Below are 22,492 nucleotides of genomic sequence, written 5' to 3'. Positions count from 1 at the left end.
CGTCACCTTGCTGCTAGGAGGTCAGCGCTGTCCGACTCCCCAGGCAGAGACACCAGAAGCCCATGCCCGCTCTCTCTCTGCCCATGTGTCTCTTCTCTCTTCTGATTTTTTTTTTTCTTGCCGTGATAAACTGTAAGCATGCATAGAACAGCTCTTTTGAGTTCTGCCTGAGTTCTTCTAGCAAGCGGTTCGACACGAAAGTGGGACTGGGGACGCCGGAACTAGAGTGGCAAGAGGGCCCCCTGTGGCGTCTCACCAGCCGGAATTCCACCTGCAGATCCAGAGGGCCCTCGGGACTGAGGAGCAAACGCAATCAGCGCACGGGAACTTTGTGCTTATTTTCCTCAAGACAGCGCGCTCCCCCAGGGAGGGCCTCACGCCCACTGGTTCACAGCCACCCAGTTGGCTTTGGAGAAGCAGACCAACCCGCAGGGCTGTTCTGAATGCCCCACGGAATCAGGACTGAAGTCGCTTCATTTAGAGCTCAGACTTAAAAATTGAAATATAGATGGGATCCACTATTAACTGCCAACGAAGAATAAAAGGGAAAGGGGCAGAAAACACCTCCAGTCTCCTTTGGCGTAGGGAGATAACTGCTTCGTTGTATGAGGTGAGAACCGAGGCTGGCCTTCCCTGAGAGGGGTCGGGCGAAGGCAAGGCTGACCTGAGCAGCCTCAGTGAACACTTGCTGATGAGGGGTGACGTGAACTGTGGATGGGGTTCTCTGTCCCAGGCGGCAACTCGCCCCCAGGAGCCTGCTAGGACAGCAGACACAGGGGCTGCTTGGCCAGGTGGCCCCAGGACGGGCCTGTCCAGCTCCAGGGAGATGAGAGGCGAGGGGACAGGACTTCATGGGCCCCCCGCATCCCTCCAGGTCCCCTAATGAAGTGGTCACCCCAATGCCAGCAGCTCCTAAGGCCCCACCGTTCGAGATGAGCTGACTTACAATAATGACTTTATTTTAACATATTTAATTACAGACATAAAATAGCTGGGGAAGGGGGTGCGCCCCAGCCAAGCCCCACCCTGGGGCTGCCAGGAGGGGGGTGCAGGTGAGGCCTCCCTGACGACCCTCCTTCCAGGGGTCTTCCTATGGCGGGGCCCTATTGCTTTAGCAGGGGAGGGGCCATGCAAGTAAGGAGGGCAGGGAAGCCTCTGGGCCCCACCCCCCCACGGCTGTGCTGGCCTTCCTCCAGAATGCCCGGTCGGCGCCCCACCCTTAGCCTCTCCACCTCCTTCTTCTTTGTTGGGGGAGCAGACCATCTGGCCAGACCCCCACCCCCTCTGCAAACCTAAAGGGGAATAAATACAAACTTTACAAAGTAAAAGGGGGTCCAACGTTGCCCTGGGCCGGGCCTGGGGTCGATGGGGAACTGGGCCCTGCCACGTGGGCCTCACATCATCCCTAACTGCAGCAGCGTGCTGGCGTAGGCCATGGGCTTGACATCGGGGTGAGGCTGCAAAATCAGAGGCACAGGGTCAGATACAGAAACAGGCTGGCAGCCAGGCTGGGGCTTGGAGCCCCAGAGGCAGAAACCAGCCCCCCCCACCTCCCCGGGGAACGGCTCTCCCCTCTGGCCCAGGCTGGGGGGCAGACTCACCACTGCTGTGAACTGGTGGAACTGGGGCCGCAGGTCGGAGCCCCGGAGGTGGATGTAGGCGGCTTTGTTCCCCATCTGGTCGCTGTGGGGACAAGGGCAGAGGGGCCGTGTGGTCAGTTAGAGGCTGGGAGGGGCTGGGGGATGAAGGGGCAGGGAGAAGGGTCCCGGACAGAGACAGGGACACAGATGTCAGGAGAGAGGAATCGAGGTGGAGAGGGGCCCTGGGAGCCCAGACAGAGGAGCAGGGATGGAGGGGAGAGCCTCGCGGGGGCCAGGCGCCGGGGGGAGCAGGCCCGGGGAGCAGTGCCAGCAGCGGCAGGGTGGAGGCAGGGCTCAGGCCAAAACACGGTCTCCCAGCCAACCGCGCCCTGGCTCCACCAGGCAACACGGGCACAGAGGAGCGTGGTGACCGGCCAGCTGGGAAGGACTCGGTCTCTGGGCTCGCCCAGAGCATGGGAGACTCTGGCTTCTTAAACCAAACACTAGCAAAGCGGACGGCAAGACGGACGGGGAACTCGAAGACCAGGAAACTGAAAACGTGGTCCGCGTCTGGGTCCTTCTTGGAAGCAATCAACCGGTAAGAGACACTGAGGAGGGCTACGTGGGGAAAGGGAACTCTGGCGGGGTTCTGGCGACCTGAAGGACTGACAGTGGTTATCACGGTTGTGTACAGAAGAATTCCTTCCTTCAGCAATGCCCTGGGCCATCACCGGGTGGAAGACAGGATGCCTGGGATTAGCTTCCTAAGAGCCCACAGTGGGGGCGGGGGTGGGGTGAGAGTCAGTAATTGTTGAAGCTGGGTGACGGGTATGTGGGCGTTCATTACAGTATCTGATGTATCTCTGGAATTCTCTATCATGAAAAGTTAAAAAAAAAAAAAAAAGAAAACCAGTGGGCTGGGAAGAGCAGCCCGGCGGGCAGGGGTGAGGACGTACCAGTAGTTGGGGGCAGAGAAGACAGTGACGCAGCGGCCGCCGTGCGCCACCTCGTAGCCCTCGGCCTTGACCTCATGGCTGCGGATGATGTAGTCCAGCTTGTTCTCCTCCAGGAAGGCCTTGGTGACGTCGGGCCCGAACTGGCAGCTCACGCCCCGCTTGCTGACCGAGCGCCCGTTCTGGGGAGACACACAGCTCAGGGCATCTACTCCCCTCCGCCCTGTCCGCCCTGCCCACAGCCCGCACCTGCCAACCACAGCCCAGGGCAGACTGACCTGCGGCTGCGGGTCCGACCAGAGCAGGTCGCACATGGGACCTGGAGGGGAGAGACGAGCGTCGGGGGCTGGGCGAGGATGCTGCCCTCCATGGAGGGCACGGGGCACAGGAGGCGGGGTTCTGGGCCACCACGGGCCTCCCCACCAACCTCCCCGCCAAACCCCGTTCAATCTGTATGACCCCCAAAGCTGGAAGGAGTATTTTTTTTTCCTCCGCTGCATCGCGCAGCACGCCGGATTCTAATTCCCAACCAGGGATGGAACCCAGCCCTCTGCAGTGGAAGCATGGAGTCCGAACCACTGGACTGCCCGGGAGGTCCCTGGAGGGAGTTAAATAAATGACCGCTGCACACACTCCTGCTCCCTGGCCAGCGCCGCCCCACGAGGGAGGTGCACGGAGCCAACATGCAGGAGAGGAAGGTGGGGCTGTCCCCGGCCACCCGGTCACCTGAATCTGGGGGCTGCCGACTCCGCTCGATCTTCCTGATGTCGTCCAGGGTGACGCCGTCTTCGCTGAACAAGCCCCCATGCATGATCTGGGGTTCAGGCGGGAACAGCAGTGTAAGGGGAGGGGCCGGCCACACCCCACCCTCTGCCTCGCAGCCTCGTGTGGTGGCCGGGTTGGGGAGCCTGCCTCACCAGCACTTTGCCGTTGATGCACTGGGCCAGCGGGAGCCACTCGAACACCTCGCTGAAGAGCTCGTACATCTGGGCTGTGTACTTGGCCTTCACCTCCCCCTCGAAACCATAGATCTGGTTCATGTTGTCCGTCTCATGGTTGCCTGGCCGACAGCAGCATGAAATGAAACCTCAGCACCCCACCGCTGGGCGGGGCGCCCTCCAGCTCAGACCCCAGCCAAGGCCGAGGAGGACCTCCCGGCAGCCCCAGCCAGTGGCATCCACACAGCAGCTCGCAGGTCCTTCCCAGAAACCCCGCGAGGTGGAGACGCTGTTCTCAGTCCTGTCTAGAGGGGCAGACGGGCTGAGAAGATTCACGGGTGTGTGGTCACAAGGCCCAGGCCGGCTCCGATCACCACGGGTTCAGCCCTGGTCCCGACCCTGATGACCAGAGGCACGTCCCTTGTCCCTATGAGACTCAGATTCCTTCTTGAAGGACCAGCCACACTTATGCTAGAAGCATCAGGCAACGGTGGGGGGTCCTGGAGCGGAAGAAAGGCGCCCCTGCAGTGCCTGCTGTGGGGCAGTCCCATGCCTGGGCGTCTACCTTCCCACCAGAAACCATCCTCCTCCCTCTGGGGCCGGGGGAGGCCAGGGAGCGGCCAGGCCCCCCACAGCTACCGAGTCCGGACTGTTCGAGTCCAGCTCTTTGCCGCCTCCTCCAAGGAAGCCCGCAGTAGGCGCTCATGGGATCTGTGCCACGTGCCAGGAGCGCTGTGAGAACTCCTTGAACCTGGGCATGAACCCGGGGGGCATCAGCACGGCTGTCCCCTGACCAGGGATTGAACCTGGGCCCTCTGCATTGCGAGTGCAGAGTCTCTGCCACTGGAGCACCTCGTGCGTCGCAGAGCCCCCACCCCAGCCCCTGCCCCCACTCCGTCCTGCTTCTCCTCCGCTCCTGGTCACATCTCCTCTGCACTGACCCCCTCTCGGCAGGCAGGGTCACCCCATTGGTCCTCACTCCCTGGTGAGCTGACCCAGCCCAATGCCACATGTACGCTGAGGAACCCCTACTTTATAGCTCCCGGAGGCCACCTAGACATCTCTCCGCATCACAGCCACATCCAGATCCAAGCTCCCCAGCTTCCAGCCTATATTCTGCTCTTCCCGACACCCCTCAAGTTTCTCAGTGGCAGCTGCAGCTCTCCAGATGCTCCAGGCAAAACCCAGGAGTGCCCCCTCCAAGCCCTTCTTTCTCTCACATCTGCATCCAGCCCACCAGCAGACACTCAGTCTCTACTTCAGAAGCGACCCCATCCAACCACTCACTGTTCCCACCTGGGTCCAGCTACCACCAGTCTCCCTGCTCCCTCTCTTAGCCCTTGTCTGTTCCCCATACGGAGGCCCACAAGATTCTATTAATACCAGAGACGGCCCCTGACCCTCCTCTGCTCAGAGGCCTCCCATGACCAAAGTCCTCTCCGGGGCCCACAGAGTTCCACTAACGCCATGCTGGTGCCTAGTGCCCAGCCCACCCAACCTGTCAGGGCGGTCCCGTGCATGGCCTCAGTGAAGGCACAAAACAAACACACCTGTAGTCACTATCCCGCACATGCCCTGCCCAGGGCCCCGTGCTGACCCCAGGCCCCACGCTGACCCCAGACCCCATGCTGACCCCCCAGGCCCCATGCTGACCCCCCAGCTCACCTCGAAGCAAGTGAAAGTGATCTGGGTACAGGAGCTTAAAGCCAAAAAGGGTGAGGATCACTTCTACGGAGAAGGAGCCACGGTCCACAAAGTCACCATTAAATATCTGCCCTGCTAAGGAAAACAAGGGGGAGTACTCCCCCCCAGCCCCTCCAAGCCCGCTCCTGTCGGCACCACCCTGGGGCCAAGAACGCCAGCAGGGCTCGGGGCACCCGGGCTCTCCTCACTTGTTGGGTCTGGCCCAGTGGTTTGGCCTCTCTGAGCCTCAGGAGGTACCAAGGTCCCCAGTCTCACCTGCTTCTTAGGTGAACTGACGGCAGAGGGAGAGACCCTAGGTGGTTAGCCAGCTTCAGCTCTCCCCCCAGTACAGGCCCAAAGTCACAGGGCAATCAGGACATGGGCCTGGTAGCCCCGCCCAGTGGCCATTCATGAAACAATTATCCTAACAGGAGCAAATACGTATACAATGAGGGCCGGGGGCCCTGAGCCTGTCACAGGTATGAACCTGCTACCCCTCTCAGCAGCCCGATGAGGCAGATCCATTTTACAAACGACAAATCTGAGGAACTGAGAGGTGAAGAGACCTGCCCGAGTCACACAGCCGGAAAAGGGCACGGCCAAGAGGGAAGCCAGGCGTGGGCAGGGCTGCCCACCCTCACGTACGCGCTCTGCAGCAGCACACACATCCAGCCCCGTTCCAAGATGAGGAGAAGCCGGGGCTCGGACGCACTGGCCTCATGCCCAGGTCACAGCAGGCGCGCACCAGCCCGGGCCTGTCTGGCCCCGGAGCCCAGAGAGCAAGGCCGGCGGCTGTTCCACCCCGGCTCGGGGCTGGGGCACTCATCAGGCCTCTCCCTTCTCAGGTTCAGGCAGGGAGTCCTCTCCCTCCCGTACTCCACACCCAGAGGAGAGGCCGGGGAGGGGGGCTGGCCCTTCTGAGGAAGGATACGTAGGGGTTGGTCTCCGAGGGTAAACCGTTGAGCTCAAATATGTTGAGGAGGTCATAGAACTGGCCGTGGGTGTCCCCACACACCGTAATCTTCTCTGTCTGGAAGAAAAGAGGCCGCCGGAGAGGGAGGGGCCCAGAGAGAGACGTGGGGAGGGGACAGAGGGGAGAGGAGGGGTGAGAGGTCACAGTGGACCAAGAAGAACCATGCCACAGACACAGGCGGGGAGCACGAGACGCAGAGGGGAGGAGAGGGACAGGAGAGACACAGGGTGGGGGGAAGGAGACCAAGCCAGGGGGTGGGGAGGAGGTTGAGGGGGGTTTGTGAGTTTCTGAGCTCCGTGGACCCTCCCCAGCCAGGGAGCCACCCGCCCGTCCACACACCGCCCCCAGCGCGCACCTCTTTGAGCGTGGTCTCCACGAGCGTGCTCAGCTTGGAGAGGACCTCTTTGACCTGTACTAGAATCTGGAAGGCAGGGCAGGCTGTGAGCGGGGCCAGCTGGAGGGCCAGCCCCCCACCCCGGCCCCGGGGAGACCAGACTGGCCAGGAGATGCTGCTGGGTGGAGGGGAGGGGAGAGGGGAGGGAGGGGCAGGGGAGGCCCGGCCGAGCGCGTGCCCGCTGGGAACAGAGTCTGTGACCTGAGTGGGCTATGCGGCATTAAAACTATTTCACGGGAAAACCCAGATTCTCCGTTTCTCTTAAAACAATCAGCATCAGGCATAACCACGTGGGATGAATCCAGATACAGAACGTTTAATAGAATAGCTGGCTTGCAAACATCCAAGTGTCAAAGTCACAAAAACCTCCCCAAAAGGCATGAGGCTGCTCTAAACGAACAAAAAAGTAAAACAGCAGACCATATGCAGTCATTGATCCCTCAATGGATTCTGCATTAAAAAAAAAAAAAGAACCGCTAAAAAGGATGTTTGGGGGAAAAAACTGGGGAAAGCTGAACTATCAGTACTAGTCCTTGCGGACTGAAGACGGACGCGGCAGCACTGTGCACACCAGGCGTGTCTGCAGCAGCGGCCAGCCTGCGGCCCATCTGCTTCAGTCAGTGGTATTCTATCGCCACCGAATTCCCAAGGTGGGAATGACTACAGTCATGCAGGAGAAAGTCCTGTTGCTAGGGGATACAGGTTATGGTGCAACTTATTCTCAAATGGTCCAGAAAGAAGGAAAAACAAAATACTGTGTGTATACACATGCATATACATAGAAAGATAAACCGAAAGTGTCAACACCTTAATAACTGGCGACTAAGTGAAGGGGCTATGGATGGTAACTGTGCTGGTCTTTCGACTTTTCTGTAGGTTTAACAATTTGCTAAGTGAAAAGTTGGGAAAACAGTGCTAACAAAGAGAAGCAGGAGGTATCCACTTCCGGTCAGAATGTAGAAAGTTACAAAAGACTGTCACTCTTGCCTTAATGATGGAAACAAGCCAAGAAACAAGAAGAAAAAAGAAAAAACAAAGAACACCCTAAAACATCTGAGAGTGAGGACTCAAAGAAACCTAAATGAGTCAAACTACAAGACAGTGAGGCGACCAGCTCTTCCCTGGGAAAGCGGCGGCGGCTGTGCTCCCCACCAACCGGCGGTGCAGCGAGGGCCAGGCTGAGGGGAGCGGGAGCGAGAGCCTGGGGGCCCCGCGGCAGAGGCCTCTGCCCAAGCCTGCGTCTTCTCTCCCACGGCCGCACAGAGGGCGCGAGGCGACGTGGCGGACAGGAGCCACCTGAGGCACAAAAGTGGGGGCGAGACTGAGAGCAGAGAGCCCCTCAGACAGCCCAGCAGCCGGCGGCAGGGCTGAACATCAGAGCGCTTTCCTACAGCTCCGGGAGCGGGAGACCTGAGAGCCTGCAGGCATCCCTGAGATTCCGCCAGGGCGGAGATGCCGAGCCCCACCCCCGCGGAGTCCTGGCTCCCCTCTGGACATATCTGAAGCCAGCTCCAACTCGAGCTGCCCCTGACCTGCAGTGGGGACGGACACAGCCCCTCACTGTGGCAGCCCAACAGAAGCAGGGCCTGCCCGTGTCTGCAGGAGAGGAATCTGTCTCCATCGCTACTGTGCTTCTTACACGAAGTGTCTGGCCCACGAGAAAAAAGCGCCAAGACGGGAAGAGCAGACAAACGGAAGCAGACCCAGAGATGACCCAGATGGTGGGAGATCTAGACAGAGGCTTTAAAATAACTGTGTGGAAAACGTGTTGAAGGATCTCACAGAAAAGGTAAATGACATGCATGAACATATGGGGCCGAGAGACGAAAGCTATTAAAAAAGTAACCGATGGAAATGCTGGAGATGAAGAATTCATCTGCAGGGTGCCCAGCACACCGTGGGCTCGGCAAGCGCCAGCCGGCGGGACCGCCCTGCTCCCGCGCCCCCGCAGTGGCAGGGCTCAGGCCGGGCCAGCGCCCTGATGCTACCCCGGGCCCCGGGCTCTGGCGGGCGCTACCTGGTAGGCACACTTCCGGTGCAGCTTCTTCTGGTCCTTGTACCACTGCATGAGCTCCCGCATGAAGGTGACTGTCACCCTGCCGTCCTCCAGCTTGGGCCCACTGTACTCATCCTCGATGGCTGGCGTGTGAAGGGGGGAGGAGAGTCAGGGGCCGCGGCCACTGCCAGGATGGGAAGTGAGGCCTGGCCCCCAGGCACGGGGCAGGCTCGGTGCTAGACACACAGGTTGAGAGGGGACGGGGTGAAGACTCCACTCCTCGGCCAGGGCCTCTCGTGGCCGGCCCCTTCTGCTCAGGCGGGCTCACAGGCCCTCTCCCTGACCTCCCGCCTACGGGGCACCCCCTCTCTGGCAGCCTCTCTCCCGGACTTGATCTGCTAGCATTTAACATGTGAACTGACTATCAGTCCTCTCTCCCCACTAGGACACCCACTCCAGGGGGCAGGGGCTGTGCGGGTCACAGCTGTATCCCCAGTGCCCACAATGGCGGCACCCAGTAGGGACCCAATAGTCATCCGTGGAATGTATGACAGACGCCTCTGAGCGCCCAGAGGACCTGGGGACAAATCAGGCCCATGACGGGTGGTGCAACTGCGGGATGGATGCAGCAAGGAAGCTTGCCCGCACCCGAGACCTCCAGCCCCCAGGCTGGACGGCGGGGTCTCCAGGAGCACAGACAGCGCGGGGGCACAGGGACCAGAGGCGCCCAGCACGCACGGCCACGCAGGGCCCGGGTGAGGACGGGGAAGGCTCTGGGCCGGGCACAGCAGGGCACCTGGGCCGACTCACTCATGCTCTCGATGTCGAGCGAGTCCACGACGGAGCGCTTGTGCTCGTCGCCTGCGATGGCCCGCTCGAAGGCCTTTTGCTTCACGATCTTGTTGCACTCCTGGTACTTCATCTTGGCATCCTTGTCATGGGGCTTCACCTTCACCACCTGGTACGCAAGGTGGGCAAGAGAGGACAGAAGGAAGAAAAGAGGCATCAGCACCCAGGCGAGGCGCAGGGCAGAGGGGTCACTGGGAGGCGGGGGCACCATGACTGCCCTTGGCTGGCCTGGCCCGGCCCGGGGCTCCGCGGACACTGAGCAGAGCACCCAGCCGCGTGCACGAGGGGTGCAAGCCTGGACTCGCTCCCCGTCTAGGTCTTGGTTTCTGTGTCCCCAAACTGGGCGCGACAGCTGCCCACACAGGGCTGCCGGGAGGGAAAACGTATTAACCCATTCAAATGCTCCTTAATACACTGCAGCTCTGACCGTCATCAAAATAAAACTGGCCCTGCTCCAGCTTCATCGCTGGAACCAGAGGGGCTGAGAGCTCCCCGTGGGCTGGATCCGAAGTCATGATTTACAGCCCGACTCAACCAAAGAGGCAATGACTGGCCGGATGACACAGAGTCGCAGCTGTCTCATCTACGACGTGGGGGAGGTGACAGGCTGTTGGGGAGGATCAAGAACCAGCACGGGCCTGGCGTGCAGCCCGAGCTCTGCGGGCAGCCGCCGGCACCTGGTGGTCAGGCGCCCGGGGTCAACCTCAGGCCCTGGGGAGACCCAGGACCAGTGTGTTCCTTTGGTTCCCTCCTGAGGAAGGTGGAGGCGACAGAGCATGAACCCCGAGGCTGCCAGGAGGACAGAACGAGCAAACACTTGTGAAGGGCGTGCAGCAGCGCAGGCCGCCCATGGCCCCTTTCACGGGCTGCCGTGTCCATGACACGGGATCGTATGCAGGAAGCACTGGGCACTTGGCCATGAGATACCCTCAGGTCCCAGGAAGAGGAGCCCATCCCCTGTCCTCCCCCTACCTTCCGTCTCGCTTCCTACAGACTCTGATCCCCCAAGTCCAGAGGGAGTGGGGGCTGCATTCAGACCCCAGCTCTGCCACTTACGTGCTGGGTGACCTTGGGCAAATGAATTCACCCCTCTGAGCCTCAGTTACCTGTAACTCCTCCTGTAATTATCAGTGGACCCTGCCTGACCTGGCCCCCATGCTGGCCTCCCCAGGAGTGGGCTCCCACAGCCCTGTGCCAGGGCACAGAAAACGGGGATGCCAGGCAGCGAATGCACCCTGGTGGAAAGCCTGGCTGAGGGCGTCAGAAGCTGGGGCAAAGGTGTTTGCTGATGAGCCCTGAAGGTCAGTGTGGCTCAGCCCCGAGCATGGGTGTGCAGACCAGGTTGAGTGGCAGGAAGCGGGTCGGGACAGGCTTGGGCCAAGGCGCCCTGCCAGGTGCCTCCACCTGCAGCGGGGTGTGGTGCAAGGCTTGGGAGAGAGGCCGCCCCAGACAGTCCCTGGAGTCCTTCCCAACAAGCAGAGGTTAGGAGTCCACGGCCCAGGATGAAGTCCAAACCGCCACTCCACCTGGCCCACGAGGGCCCGCCCAGCCCTTTGTGTTCCCTGCTTGCCCAACGCGAACCAGCCAGGCCAAAGCCAGAAGTCCCCAAACGTGCTGGCCCCCTCTCAGCTGCAGGCTGGTACACCCCTGGCCCAGAACACCTCATGTCTACCCTCAGTGACTCTCCAGCCCTGCCTCCTCCTCCTCCAGGTCTCCGCTCCCCGCCCCTGCCCTCTCCCATCTCCCAGGCTGGGTCAGGAACCCGCTCTGGGCTCCCACAGGGCCCTGGGCTACCCCCCACCGCCCCGCCCCAGCCCTGAGCACCGCAGGAGACGGGTCTACCTGCCCAGCGGTAGGTGGCCATGGCCCAGAGGGCAGGGCTGAGGCTGTGTCCCAGGTGTAAGGAGTGCCCGAGTGGGCGGATGCCCCACTAAGCATTTCCTCTGAGCCAGCGCCCTCTTTTCAGAGAGCTCACGGGCGGGGGTGTGGGCCGGAAGCAAACACTGATGACCCCGGGAACAAAGGAACGGAGCAGTAACAGCGCACAGCTTTCTCTGTGCCCGAGGCTGTAAGCGACAACCTCGCTCACTTTCTCCTCAGAGCAGCTCTCTGTGATGTCATGACAGCTGCACCTCACGGATGGAGAGGGAAACTGAGGCTGGGAGAGGTGAACTCACTGACCCAGGAAGCCAGGATTCCATTCTCTCCCTGCTGAAGATCCTGCTCCCACTGCACACGCTGGGACGGGACCCCTCCCCACCTACTGCCACGGTCCCCACAGCGCCTGACACGCCTTCCAGAGACACGCTGCAGGTCTGGGTCTTAAGAGCAGGCTCTGGGGCCAGGCCTCAGGCCTTGCAGTGAGAGGAGGCCCCGAGGCTTGTTGGCTCAGAACTGAATGCTGGACTTCTCTTTAAGAAGAGGGATCTCACAGCAAGTGGGGTCTGGGTTGTGTCCGGTCAGCATCCTGTGACAGTGGCGCCAGACATGTCACTGGGGGAAAGTGGGGCGGTGGGGTCTCTGCCTTACTCCTTATACCTGCATGTGAAACCACAACGCTCTCAGAATAAACAGCTGTTTTTACAAAGTGGTTTCAGCTGCGAGTATTCCTGGGTAGTAAGTCCAGGGACTCAGACCGATGAAATGGTAATATGGGCTTTTGACCCCCACATAATGCCACGGGGCCAGTGTGTATCTGGGAAACGGGAACTCTCTGGAGTTCAAGAAGGTGACCCAGAGCACACGCTCCATGCAACGGGACGTCCTCAGGAAGTCTGGGTGGCTCACTCCTGTTTCTGCAGCGAAACCTCCAGAGGCACCACATGGGACTGCAAACCCTCCAAACCCAGAAAGTCCTGGGGGTAGGTGGTGAGTATAGAAGGAGTCCCCCAGACCCAGCCTGGGCCCTCGTGACCGTCTGAGCTCCAGCTGCAGACAGGAGAGAACACAGGTGGAATCTTGTGAGAAGAGGACCCATTAGGGGCACGGAATCCTGGAGCCAAGGTCCCCATGAAAGAATGAACTTAGAGACGAGGGAGAGGTGTTGGAGGGGGGATTCAACACGGACCTGGAGAGGGGGGATCAGTTTCTGTCCTAGAGGTGGAGCAGAGTGGAGACACCCCCGAGCTTCCAGCCCCTAACAAGGCCCTGTGTCTGCACACAGCCCTTCCTGGGGGCCCGTGGGCTCTTCCCAGACACCCCCAGGAGAAAGCACACCCAGAAAGTGCCCCTGAGTGGGGGCTCTACTCCACTGAGTCCTCACAAAGCCACTGAGGCAGGAGATCCAAAGCGCTCAGAGCTACACAGCTCACGGCCTGGCGTTCTGACCATGGAGCTGGTGAATCCAGCCCCTGCACGAGTGACCTGCAGAACTGGAGACCTTGACTCAAGGTAAGAATTCACACCTAATACACACCCGTATTCACAGAAATGAAAAACATGCACGCACACACACGTGTGTACTTCCTCCAAACTGAACTGCTGTCTTCTCTGGTCTATCTGATGAAGACAGACGCGCTGGTCTCAATCACCCCACTGAGCGTTACAAGCATGGACTCTGGGTTCACGTCTCTCGTCTCTGCTGGGCGACCTTGGAGAAGGGACAGCGTCTCTCTAGACCTCAGTTTCCGTGCTGTAAAACAGTGAATCCGTTTTCCTTCATGCACAAAGCATGTAAAGCGCTCACAACAGAGCTGGGCCCACAGTGAGCGTGCAGACGAGGAAACTGAGGCTGAGAAAGGAAAGGCCCTTCACCTGAGGGCCAGGCCATGTAATGCTGTCTAACCAAGGTCGCGTCTTGGTTCTGCCTGCAGAGGTGCCACGACTGAAGAGGGGTCTGGGCCCATTCTCCGCGAATCCCTAGCGTGTCACCATACAATGGCTCTGGAAGTAGAGACTGCATGGGGAGCCACCCCAGGCTGGCCCCTCTGCCCTGCACCCAGAGTCTGATGAAACGTGTTAGAAAGGACAGCCTGCAGGCAGGCGGATGGTCCAGGCAGGCAAGGACCTCAGGCTCGTGCAGGGGGTCCCCAGGGCTGCTGGCAGAGACCCCACAGGGAAAGTGGTCGTGACCCAGCCCCTCAGAATCCCACAAGGCCTGGGATAAAGCTGTGTATGCCCGCGAGATGGCTGAAGTGACCATCTCAGACTCCAGGAGTACGCGCTGCAAGGCCCCAGGCTGGGTCAGAGCAGCAAGAAAACCTCCATTTCGGGCCTTGGGGAGACGGCCCTGCAACCCAGGAGGGAAGGCCCCGCGCAGATCCGCACTTGGGGCTCCTCTCATCTTCTGCCCCCTCCCTTCTCTCCCCAGCCCCTCCCCCGCTTTGGAGAGCTGACCCCACCCACCCCAACTGCCCTCCTGAGTTACTCATTACTGAGCCCTCCAGACCCCGTGACCTGTGCTCACACCACTTCAGCAGCACCCGACAGCCACCCGGGAGGTGGCCATGCCTCTCGGCACCACTGCCAAATGAGGACACCCTGGGCCCAGGCAGGAGACCGGCTGGACAACAACCGGGGAGCCCAAGCTTGTCAGGACCCTGCTCTGCAGCTCCTTCCTCCATCCTCCCAGGGGGTCACCCCAGCCCCCGCCTCCACTCTGACTCCCGGGCTCTAAATCATCTCCTCCTCCCTGCCTCTGCCCTACCCTGCCCTGCCTCAGGTGCCCTGGCCCGGGGCTCAGCGTGAACCTGCACTGAAGGCTGCCCTCCTCTCTGGGCCAGCGACCAGCAGCCCGCCCCAGCCGTCTGACCTGCCCCCTCCAACTGCAGCCCGCAGCTCTCGGCCTCCCGTGTTGTCCCACCTGACACAACAGAAGCTGCTCAGAGTGTGTGACGGAGGAAATTAAAGGAGGCAGTGAGGCTGTGTGCACGTGTAAGGGGGCACGACAAACGCTAAGCCCCTGCTGGGTGCCAACCACCGTCCCAGGGAGCGTCCCAGAACAAAGAGAACCCCCGCTCTCAAGAAGCTATTCTCTGGATGGGGGAAGACGCCGGCCAGAGGCTGGGCTGCCTGCGTTTAGACCCCAGCTCCACCGCTTGCCTGCTGCATGCAGGTGGGCGGGTGCCTTGAGCCTCCTGGGCCTCAGTCTCCCCATCTGCACAATGGGGGTAACCACAGCTCCCGCCTCAAAGGGCTGCCACACAAGTCACTCAGCCGGCTGGCGTGAAGGGGAGAGGCCGAGCCTGGCACGCAGGCATGCTCTGTGAGGCATTCCCACTATCGTGACCAGAGCAGTGACAGCAGCAGGAGTGGCGGATGAGCGAGTGACCTGGCGACCCCTGCCGTCCTCTGGGTCCCCTCCCTCGTCACCTCATCAAAATACACCCCCATGCGCTGTCCCTCTATAGCACCTCACCCCATTCTCTTTCTCCCAGGCTCACATCCTCACCTGCAATGACTGTTTGCCCTCCCAATGACAGGTTCATTTTTTGCCCTCCTCCAAATTATAAGCTCCACCAGAAGGGCTGTGTGCTTCTTGTTCACCAACGGTAATAACCACAATAATCAGAATAGTTAATTACATGTGCTGACTACGTGCTAGGTGCTGTTCTAAATGCCCGAAAAGCAGAGGCTCATTTACTCTTCACGGCAACCCCAAGAGGCAGGTCTTTGCCCCTCCATTTCATGGATATGGGGAAGAATGCGCAGAGAGGCCAGGTGACTCGCCCAAGGTCACCAGGCAGCAAGGGCAGAGCTGGGCTGTGAACCCAGCTGGCGTGTGCTGGATGAGCGAGCGGTGAGTAAATGTGAGCACAGCCTCCTCACGCCTTGCCCGTCAGGTCTGGCCAAGCACCAGGAGGCCCCAGCCCACCCCGCCTGGCCCTCAACACCAGCCTGGTTCAGGCCCAGCTCACCGTCTCATAGTCACGCAGGGCGGCCCGGAACTTGCCCAGCGCCATGTTGCTGGCGGCCCGGCGGTAGTAGCCCTTGATGTACTTCTTGTCCATCTCGATGGCCCGCGTGGCGTCGGCCAGCGCGTAGCCGTAGCACTCGGTGCGCAGGTAGGCCAGGCTGCGGTTGCCATAGTAGATGGCATTGCTGGGGTTCAGCTCGATGGCCTGGCTGTAGAACTTGATGGCGTTCTCGTAGTCCTTGGCTGTGAAGATGCAGGAAGGGAGGGTGGGGTATGAGGCAAGGGTGTCACCCCCAGCCAGCAGGGGTCCTAGGCTGGGGACTGCCCAGTCCCCCCACTTACAGATGGAGAAACTCAGGCCCAGAATGGAGCTCAGAAACGTCTCTCCAGCCCGCTCCCCTTCCTGACTTGTCCCACCCTGGCACAAGCCCAAATCCCTAACTCCCTAAATCACTTCCACATACCTGCCCACCCAACCATCGCCCCCCAAGGCCCCAGCCTAGGCAACACTTCCTCCGGAACTTCCGGAGGGTCTTCTGAATGTACCCCAGAGAAGGTATGTTAGTGAGTGCCAGCCCTGAGATGGTAATCAGCAACTCTGAGTCTGCCCTGAGCCCCAAAACAAGTATACAAGCCCAAAGAGGGGTTCCAGTAAAACAGGAAGTGGGGACAGAAAAGGGACCTACTTAGGTCTCAGGAAGGTGACACATCAGAGACTCAAAGGAAGTGATAAACCAGACCAGAGGGAGAGCGTTCCCCATGGAAGGAATAGCAGGTGCAAAGGCACTGGGGAGGAGAGCACGAAGTTCTAGGACCAGCGAGAGGGTGGTGTGTCTGGGGCGGGCTGAGCCTGGGGAGGGTAGGAGGTGAGGGCAGGGGAGCTGGCAGGACGCATCCCAAAGTCCACAGCCAGAGCAGGGTGCAGCGACAGGACGTGACATCTGGCCAAGGGGAAAAGTCCATTTTATTTGAAATGAGCCACGGCCGTGCCCTGCATGTTACACCTCGACCCGGGGCATCCGCACATCCCCACGGCACAAGCACCGTCTGGTGCTCCTTCTACAGCAAGCCACAGAGGTCTTGTTCAAGGTCAGACGCTCAGTCTGTATCTGCAGAGCTGTCTTGGCCCACATGACTGTTCAACAGGCAGGAGACGGAAGCCAGGGGGAGCGCCCGACCTGAGGGTACGTGATGTGCCAGGTGCCTTGGGGGGCTCTTGGCACACAGGTCCCTGCACAGGTCCCTCATGGCACCCCGAGGACGGCTGCGTTAGCCCCACTTCCAGATGAGGCTCTAAGAGGGAAACCACGTCACCAGGCAAGTGGCAGACAGGGATTCCGAATCAGGCCAAGCGCCATGGGCTCTCACGTTCATCCTCTGTACCAGGTGGCCTCTGGGGGAGACCGGCACAGGGCAGACACGGACATGGGGGCAGGCAGCCTGGGCCCCATCCCCGCTCTACTCCCAGTGAGCTGTGTGTCCCGGGGCAACTTACGTACCCACTCTGGGCTAAAGTTTCAGAGAGTCCTCCGGACCCTCAGCCTAAAGTGAGAACTCCTGCCCTAACTCCCACTGTTCTTTTCCCCAGAGGCATCTGAGAAAACGGGACCTTCCTTTGTTGTGTTTGCTTACTGCCCAGCCTCCCAATGTGAACTTAAGTCCCGTAAGGGCAGGGGCGCTGTCTGTCTTACTCTGAACCTTGGCCCTGTCTGAGGACACAGCAGCCCCCCACCCTGCTGTTCAGGGGCTCACGGTCCAGCTGGAGGGTGGGACGGCACACACATCACCGCCCCCCAGACCGTGACACCCGCAGTGCTGTGGCTGGGGCTACCCAGTGGGGATGCCAGGGCTGAGACTCGGAGGAGGAGGAGTCGGGAGAAAAGAACGGAAGAGGACTCCCGGCTCCATGAGTGGTTCCTGAATGAATGAAAGAAGGAAGGTAGGAAAGAAAGAGAAAGACGAACACACCAACAGTAGAGAAGGAAGCCAGGTGCTGGGAGGTGCCAGGAACAATGTAACGATTCCTTCCGCAGGCGAATGTCTGGCAATCTTTCAAATGGCTCGGATGTCACCTCCTTTGAGAAGCCTTCCTTGACACCCAGGCAGGGTCAGGCACCTTTCTGGGCTGCCCCCGCCCCGAGGCTCCGCTCTCCCAGGCCTCCCTCTCCGGGCAGTCACCGTTAGGTGATGGGTGTGTCTCCCCAGGACCGTGAGCCCTGGCTGGAGGGCAGGCCCAGGACTTCCCAGAAACATGCCTGGGCAGAACGAGGCAGCCGAGTCTGACCGACCCTCCCTGGAATGCCAACACCTTCGAGGACTCCTTCCAGCCTCCTGGCCGGGTTCCAGAGGCCGGCGGCCAGCGTGCCTGCTGTGTACCTCTGGGCACGGGGTGGGGAGCCTGACATCAGGCTCTGAGGATCCCGACCATGAGACCCTAGACAGATAGCCTCCCCTCTCTGAACCTCAGCTTGCTCATCTGAAATGTGGGAAGCACAACCGGTCCCGCCTCATGGGCTGGCTGTGAGGGTTAAAAGAACTCCCAGATGAAATGTGGCTACAGCCGAGAAAGCGATCAGCAGATGCTCGTAAAAGAACTGACTGAACAACTCACTGGAGGGGAGAAGAGACTAGAAAAGAGGAAACGGGAGGGGCCTGGGCTTCACACAGCTATCGGACAGGAGATCCCAGCCCTGCTCTACAAATATGAGTGCACTTAACCCTCAAGGGAGGCCCCATTTTAGAGAGGAGAAAGTGAGGCACAGAGAAGTTAAGGTCTTCCCAGGGGTCACACAGCAGCTAAGACAAAGAAACAAGATTTGAACCCGGGCAGCCTGAGCTCTTAACCGGGTGAAGTCTTGGACTCACGGGCCTCCTTCGGGGTTAAACGGAACCCCTCTCTTTATACAGAAGGCGGTGGGGGGCGATAAGGCTCAGAGAGAGGGGAAGTGGGGTGAATGACAAGAGGGACCAGGCTCTTCCCCCCAGGGCCTCTGGATCAGGCCTGAGTTCCCAGGGGTCAACCAGCTAGGGTCCTGCAAGCCCCTGGGGGCCCTCGTCTTCCCGCTCACCGCCCCGGGGCCAGGACGGCTCCAGGTAGGGCTGCGGGTAAGGACTCTGAATGTGGGAGCCAAGCACGTGGTGAGGAAGGGGGATATCCGGGCCTTGCCGCTCGCACACTCTGACCTTGAGCAAGCGGTTTCACTTCTCAGAGCCTCAGCTTCCTCTATAAAACAAACAGGGCCCGCTCCTGCCTGCCTCCCAGCGCCCGGGGGAGGATTAGACAAAGAGGTGTACCTGGCCCCCGCGGGGGCTCAATTAAGGCAAGCTGTAATTAATCTTTTTATTGTTATTCCCCTGGGCCCGGGGACTGGGGCTCTGTGCCTACAGCTGCCTGCCAGACAGCAAGGGGCTTGGACCAGGAGGGGCATCCCCCTCCATTCCAGCTCAGTGCCAGCGCCGCTGGCTACCCGCCCAGTTTCAGGCCTCCCAGAGCTCAGAACCCAGGTCCTGGGGGAGCAAGGAGCTCCTCCGGAAGGCCCACTGTTTCCCATAATTCTCCCCTCATCTCAGCATCTGTCTCTATGCTTGCCACTCTTCTCAAGCAGCATTTCAGGGGCAGTCTCACCTTCCACACTGCCCCAAGCTGGAGACTGGGCCCTGGCAGGGACACCTGATCCGGCAACCCTCAAAGCCGGGCAGTCACCTTGTTCTGTCAGATCAACCTCCAGAAAGTCTCTCAAATCTCTTCTTTCACAACCATCCTGACTGCCCGTCTCTGCCTGGTCTGGCCTTCATCCTCTCCTGTCCAGGGTCCTGCCTCAGCCTCCCCCAAGCTCTTCCAGCCCCCGGTCCTTCACCTCCAGAGGGGTCTTCCTAAAGCCACAAACCCAATCCCATCCTTTCCCTGCCTCCTCAGAGTTCCCAGGCGGGATGCTCAGGCTCCCCCTGCAGCCTCACCATCAACACTGGCCTCTCAGGCTCCAGCCCCGCTCACTTCCTCAGTGCTCAGCTCACCTCTGGGCCTTCGGCATCCCGCTCTTCCCTCCTGGGGTTCCCTCTCTCCAGGTGACCGCTATCATTCTCCCTCTGAAACACTTCTTGAGTCGGTTTCTGTCTCTCTGGCCCGGTGGGCACCACTCACCTGTCCACCATCTTTCCAGGTCTCCAGCCTTGTCCTTGGGTCCGGTCTCTGCAAGGCCACTGGGAGATCCCCTTCCATCGCTACGCAGCCTATGCTGCTCCTCTCTTCAAACGTCCCATGGCTTCCTGCCACCCCTGTGATGACATCCACACTCCCTGACCCGCCTCCAGGGTCTACCTCCAGCCTCACCTCTCGCCAGTCCCACCTCCTTCTCACTGCTCGGGTCTGACCTGACCTTCCCACCAGAGGCTAGCTCTCGGCTAAGGCTCCCACGTGGGAGATCCCTCCCACAGCGCCCTGCCTCCAGGGCCCTCTGCTGTGGGCCTCCTCTCTCTCCTGCAGGATCAGCTCTATTGGTCTATAGTCTTAGTTTCTTCCGCTCTTTAAAAACCAAAAGCAGCACCCCGCACCCCCAATTTCTCCACTCCCCATCAGAAACAAAATTCTCAAAACCCCTGTCAACACTGGCTGTCTCCACTTCCTCATTTCCCATTCACTCTTCAGCGCCCTCCCCTCTGGCTACCAGCCCCATCATCCCCTAGAACCTGCTTGGGTCAAGGCTACCACCAACACGTTACGGAGCCAAATCCAACGATCAATGCTCGGTGCTGGCTTTTGCAGCATCCCATCTCAGGCACATCCCCTCCTTCCAGAAGCACTCCCTTCTCTCAGCTTTCTTGATTTTCCCCACCACCTCAAGGACCACTCCAACGCAGCCTCTTCAGTTCTAACCACTAGAATTCCTTGAGGTTCTACCCTAAGCCCCTTCTCTTCCAAGGTGACCTCCTCCATTCCCATAGGCTGTTCCAGTCCACCCAGAGGCTGATCCTGCCCAAATTCCTCACTAGAGAGTTCCAGGCTGGTCCATCTCTCCACTCAAGAGCTCCTCTGGGAGCCTCAAGTAAAATCCGAACTGGTCTGTGCAGTGACTTATGAAACCCCTACAATATCTGGCCCCTGTCCTAAGCTTATCTTGTATCTGTTTCCCTGCTAACTTGTTAAAGTTCCAGCCAAGCCAGCCAATCTCCTTTCATTTCCGACCTCAGGGCCTTTGCACAGGCAGCACCACCCACCTGGGACACTCCTTCCCAACTGTCCTCTGAAACTTAAACGCCTTTTCCTCAGTAAGGCTTTCCCTGACCAACCTCTCTAAGGTCGTGGCCTCCAACCATTATTCTCTATGTCTCTGTTGGGGTTTTTCCAAAGGGCTCATCATAGCTTCTAAGTTATTTTATTATTTCTCTGTGTGTTGGCTCAATGTCTGATTCTCCTGCTAAATTACAAACTACCTAGGGCCAGGGCCACATCTGTGTCAACTGCTGCTGTGTACCTAAAGTCAAGCACAGTCCTTAGCACGCAGCGGATGCTCAATAAACGGACCGAATCAATGAACGAATGGGTGCGCCCACATCCTACTTTCCTAAGACTCTAAGTCATACTAGTCTTGGATTGCCTCACCTCTACCCCCAGAGCCTTCCCTCTCCTGGAGTAACCTCAAATCTCCTCCTTCCTGGCCCTCCCATCTAATGATCTATTTCCCATTCCCACGATCGCCTGCTCTACCGGGACAGTTCCCCCTCTTCCCCCAACTTGGTGTCTCTCCACTTGGAGTCTCCCCACTTGGTAGCGCCATCACTCCTCCGCCCCATGTCACGACTTGGTAGCACCCTCTTCAGGTCGCGCCATAAGCTGACACCTCTGGGGTCTCACATTTGGTGATGCTCCCATTCCGGTCCCCCTCCTGTTTCACACTTGGAAGCGCCCTCCTCAGTCTCCCCACTTAGCACCCGCTCCGCTCGCCACTTCCAGGTATCACCCCTTCTCTCCGGAGCCCCCACTGTCGCCCCTTGGTAGGGCCATCCTCGCCCTCCCCACGCCCGGTCACTTGGTAGTGCCTGCCCCGCGCCCAGGCTGCCGCTCCGCGTTGCCATGGTTCCGCGCGGGCCCGGCACCCCTTGACTTGGGGCTGCTCTCCACCCTCCCTCGCTCCCTCCAGGGCGGGCGCACCTTTGAAGTAGTCGTTGGCCTGCGTCTTGAGCTCCTCTGCCCTCTTCAGAGCTCCATCAGCCGGGGGCTCGTCCCGGGGGGGCTCAGCACACTCAGTCCGCTCGCCCTCCGCCATCGCCATGCCGCAAAGCGACCCCCACCCTGGCAACGGCCTCCAGCGGCACCCGGCCGAATCGTCGCGAAGGAGTGCCGACTTGCCGCTGCCGCTGCTGCACAAGTGTCGTAAAGCGCGGGCCCCGAAAGCTCCCTTCGCGCGCCTGCGCAGGGCGCTTTCGCCATAGAGCGCGCGGAGGACAAGGTGACCAGACGGCCTCCGACGGCGCCCTAGAATGAGCCAATGAGGAAGGCGAAAAGGGGCGCGCGGGCAAAAAGGCCCGGCGTGGTCCCGGGTCCCAAAGTTCCGTGTTCCGAGCCACAGAAGTTTCTCGGGGTCTTAGAGTGGGCTCTCCCTGCCGTCATCTCCGGATGGTAGGTGGTTTGCGAACGCTGCTAGTGGGTGTGGCTTTTCTTTGTGACAGTACTGTCCCTGACGTGGAACCCGAGCCGGGGGGTGTCTAGCCCTATTGTCAAGTACCTGTGTGACCTTGAACAAATCTTCTTATCCTCTTCAGGGCCTCACTTATCCCTCTCTGGAAAATGGGCAGTTTCTCAATCCGACAGAAGAAAGGGTCAGAGTTTCTAAGTTATTAACTAAAGGTACCCTGTATCCCCTAGACTCAGAAGTTCGTTGCACCATCTCCTTTCTCCGTTCTCACCCCTCATTCAGCAGCCTTCCATGGCTCCTCAGTGCCGTTAGGAGAAAACCGAGACTTTTTCTGATGAGCTAGAAGACCCTGAATAGTCTAGCCTTAGGCAACATTTCCAGATGCCACTCCTATCCCCAATCCCCATTCACTGTACACCCTTCCGGGCCACCTTGCCCAAGCCCACAGCCTCTACTCAATGCTAAAGTATAACACTAAATTCTTTAAGGCTCTGCTCCGGCTCCCCTCCTGGGGATAGCACGAGCTATCCCACCCTCAAAGCTTCTTGTCCTGGCAATGAGACCCTAGCACAGCCAACGGTCACCCGAGAAGCTACAAGCTAGTATCACCTCCATTTTACAGATAAGGACACTGAGATTG

At 59.7% G+C, this 22,492-nt stretch overlaps 1 protein-coding gene across 1 annotated transcript; it reads right to left on the bottom strand.

Moving 5' to 3' along the window:
- Window positions 1-933: 933 nt before the first annotated feature.
- Window positions 934-21,561, bottom strand: PPP5C (protein phosphatase 5 catalytic subunit). Its single transcript, XM_052655692.1, has 13 exons — window positions 21,369-21,561; window positions 15,222-15,463; window positions 9,328-9,475; window positions 8,539-8,660; window positions 6,483-6,548; window positions 6,086-6,184; window positions 5,137-5,242; window positions 3,451-3,593; window positions 3,260-3,347; window positions 2,812-2,852; window positions 2,537-2,715; window positions 1,602-1,683; window positions 934-1,457 (listed from the first exon to the last, which is right to left on the bottom strand). The coding sequence occupies exons 1-13, from the start codon at window positions 21,487-21,489 to the stop codon at window positions 1,395-1,397; spliced, it is 1,500 nt and encodes a 499-aa protein (XP_052511652.1). The 5' UTR covers window positions 21,490-21,561; the 3' UTR covers window positions 934-1,394.
- Window positions 21,562-22,492: the final 931 nt, after the last annotated feature.

Source organism: Budorcas taxicolor, chromosome 18 (genome assembly GCF_023091745.1).
Source record: "Budorcas taxicolor isolate Tak-1 chromosome 18, Takin1.1, whole genome shotgun sequence".
Classification (NCBI taxonomy): Eukaryota; Metazoa; Chordata; class Mammalia; order Artiodactyla; family Bovidae; genus Budorcas; species Budorcas taxicolor.
Note: the sequence above shows the minus strand (reverse complement) of the source record. Positions and strands in the feature narration are given on the sequence as shown.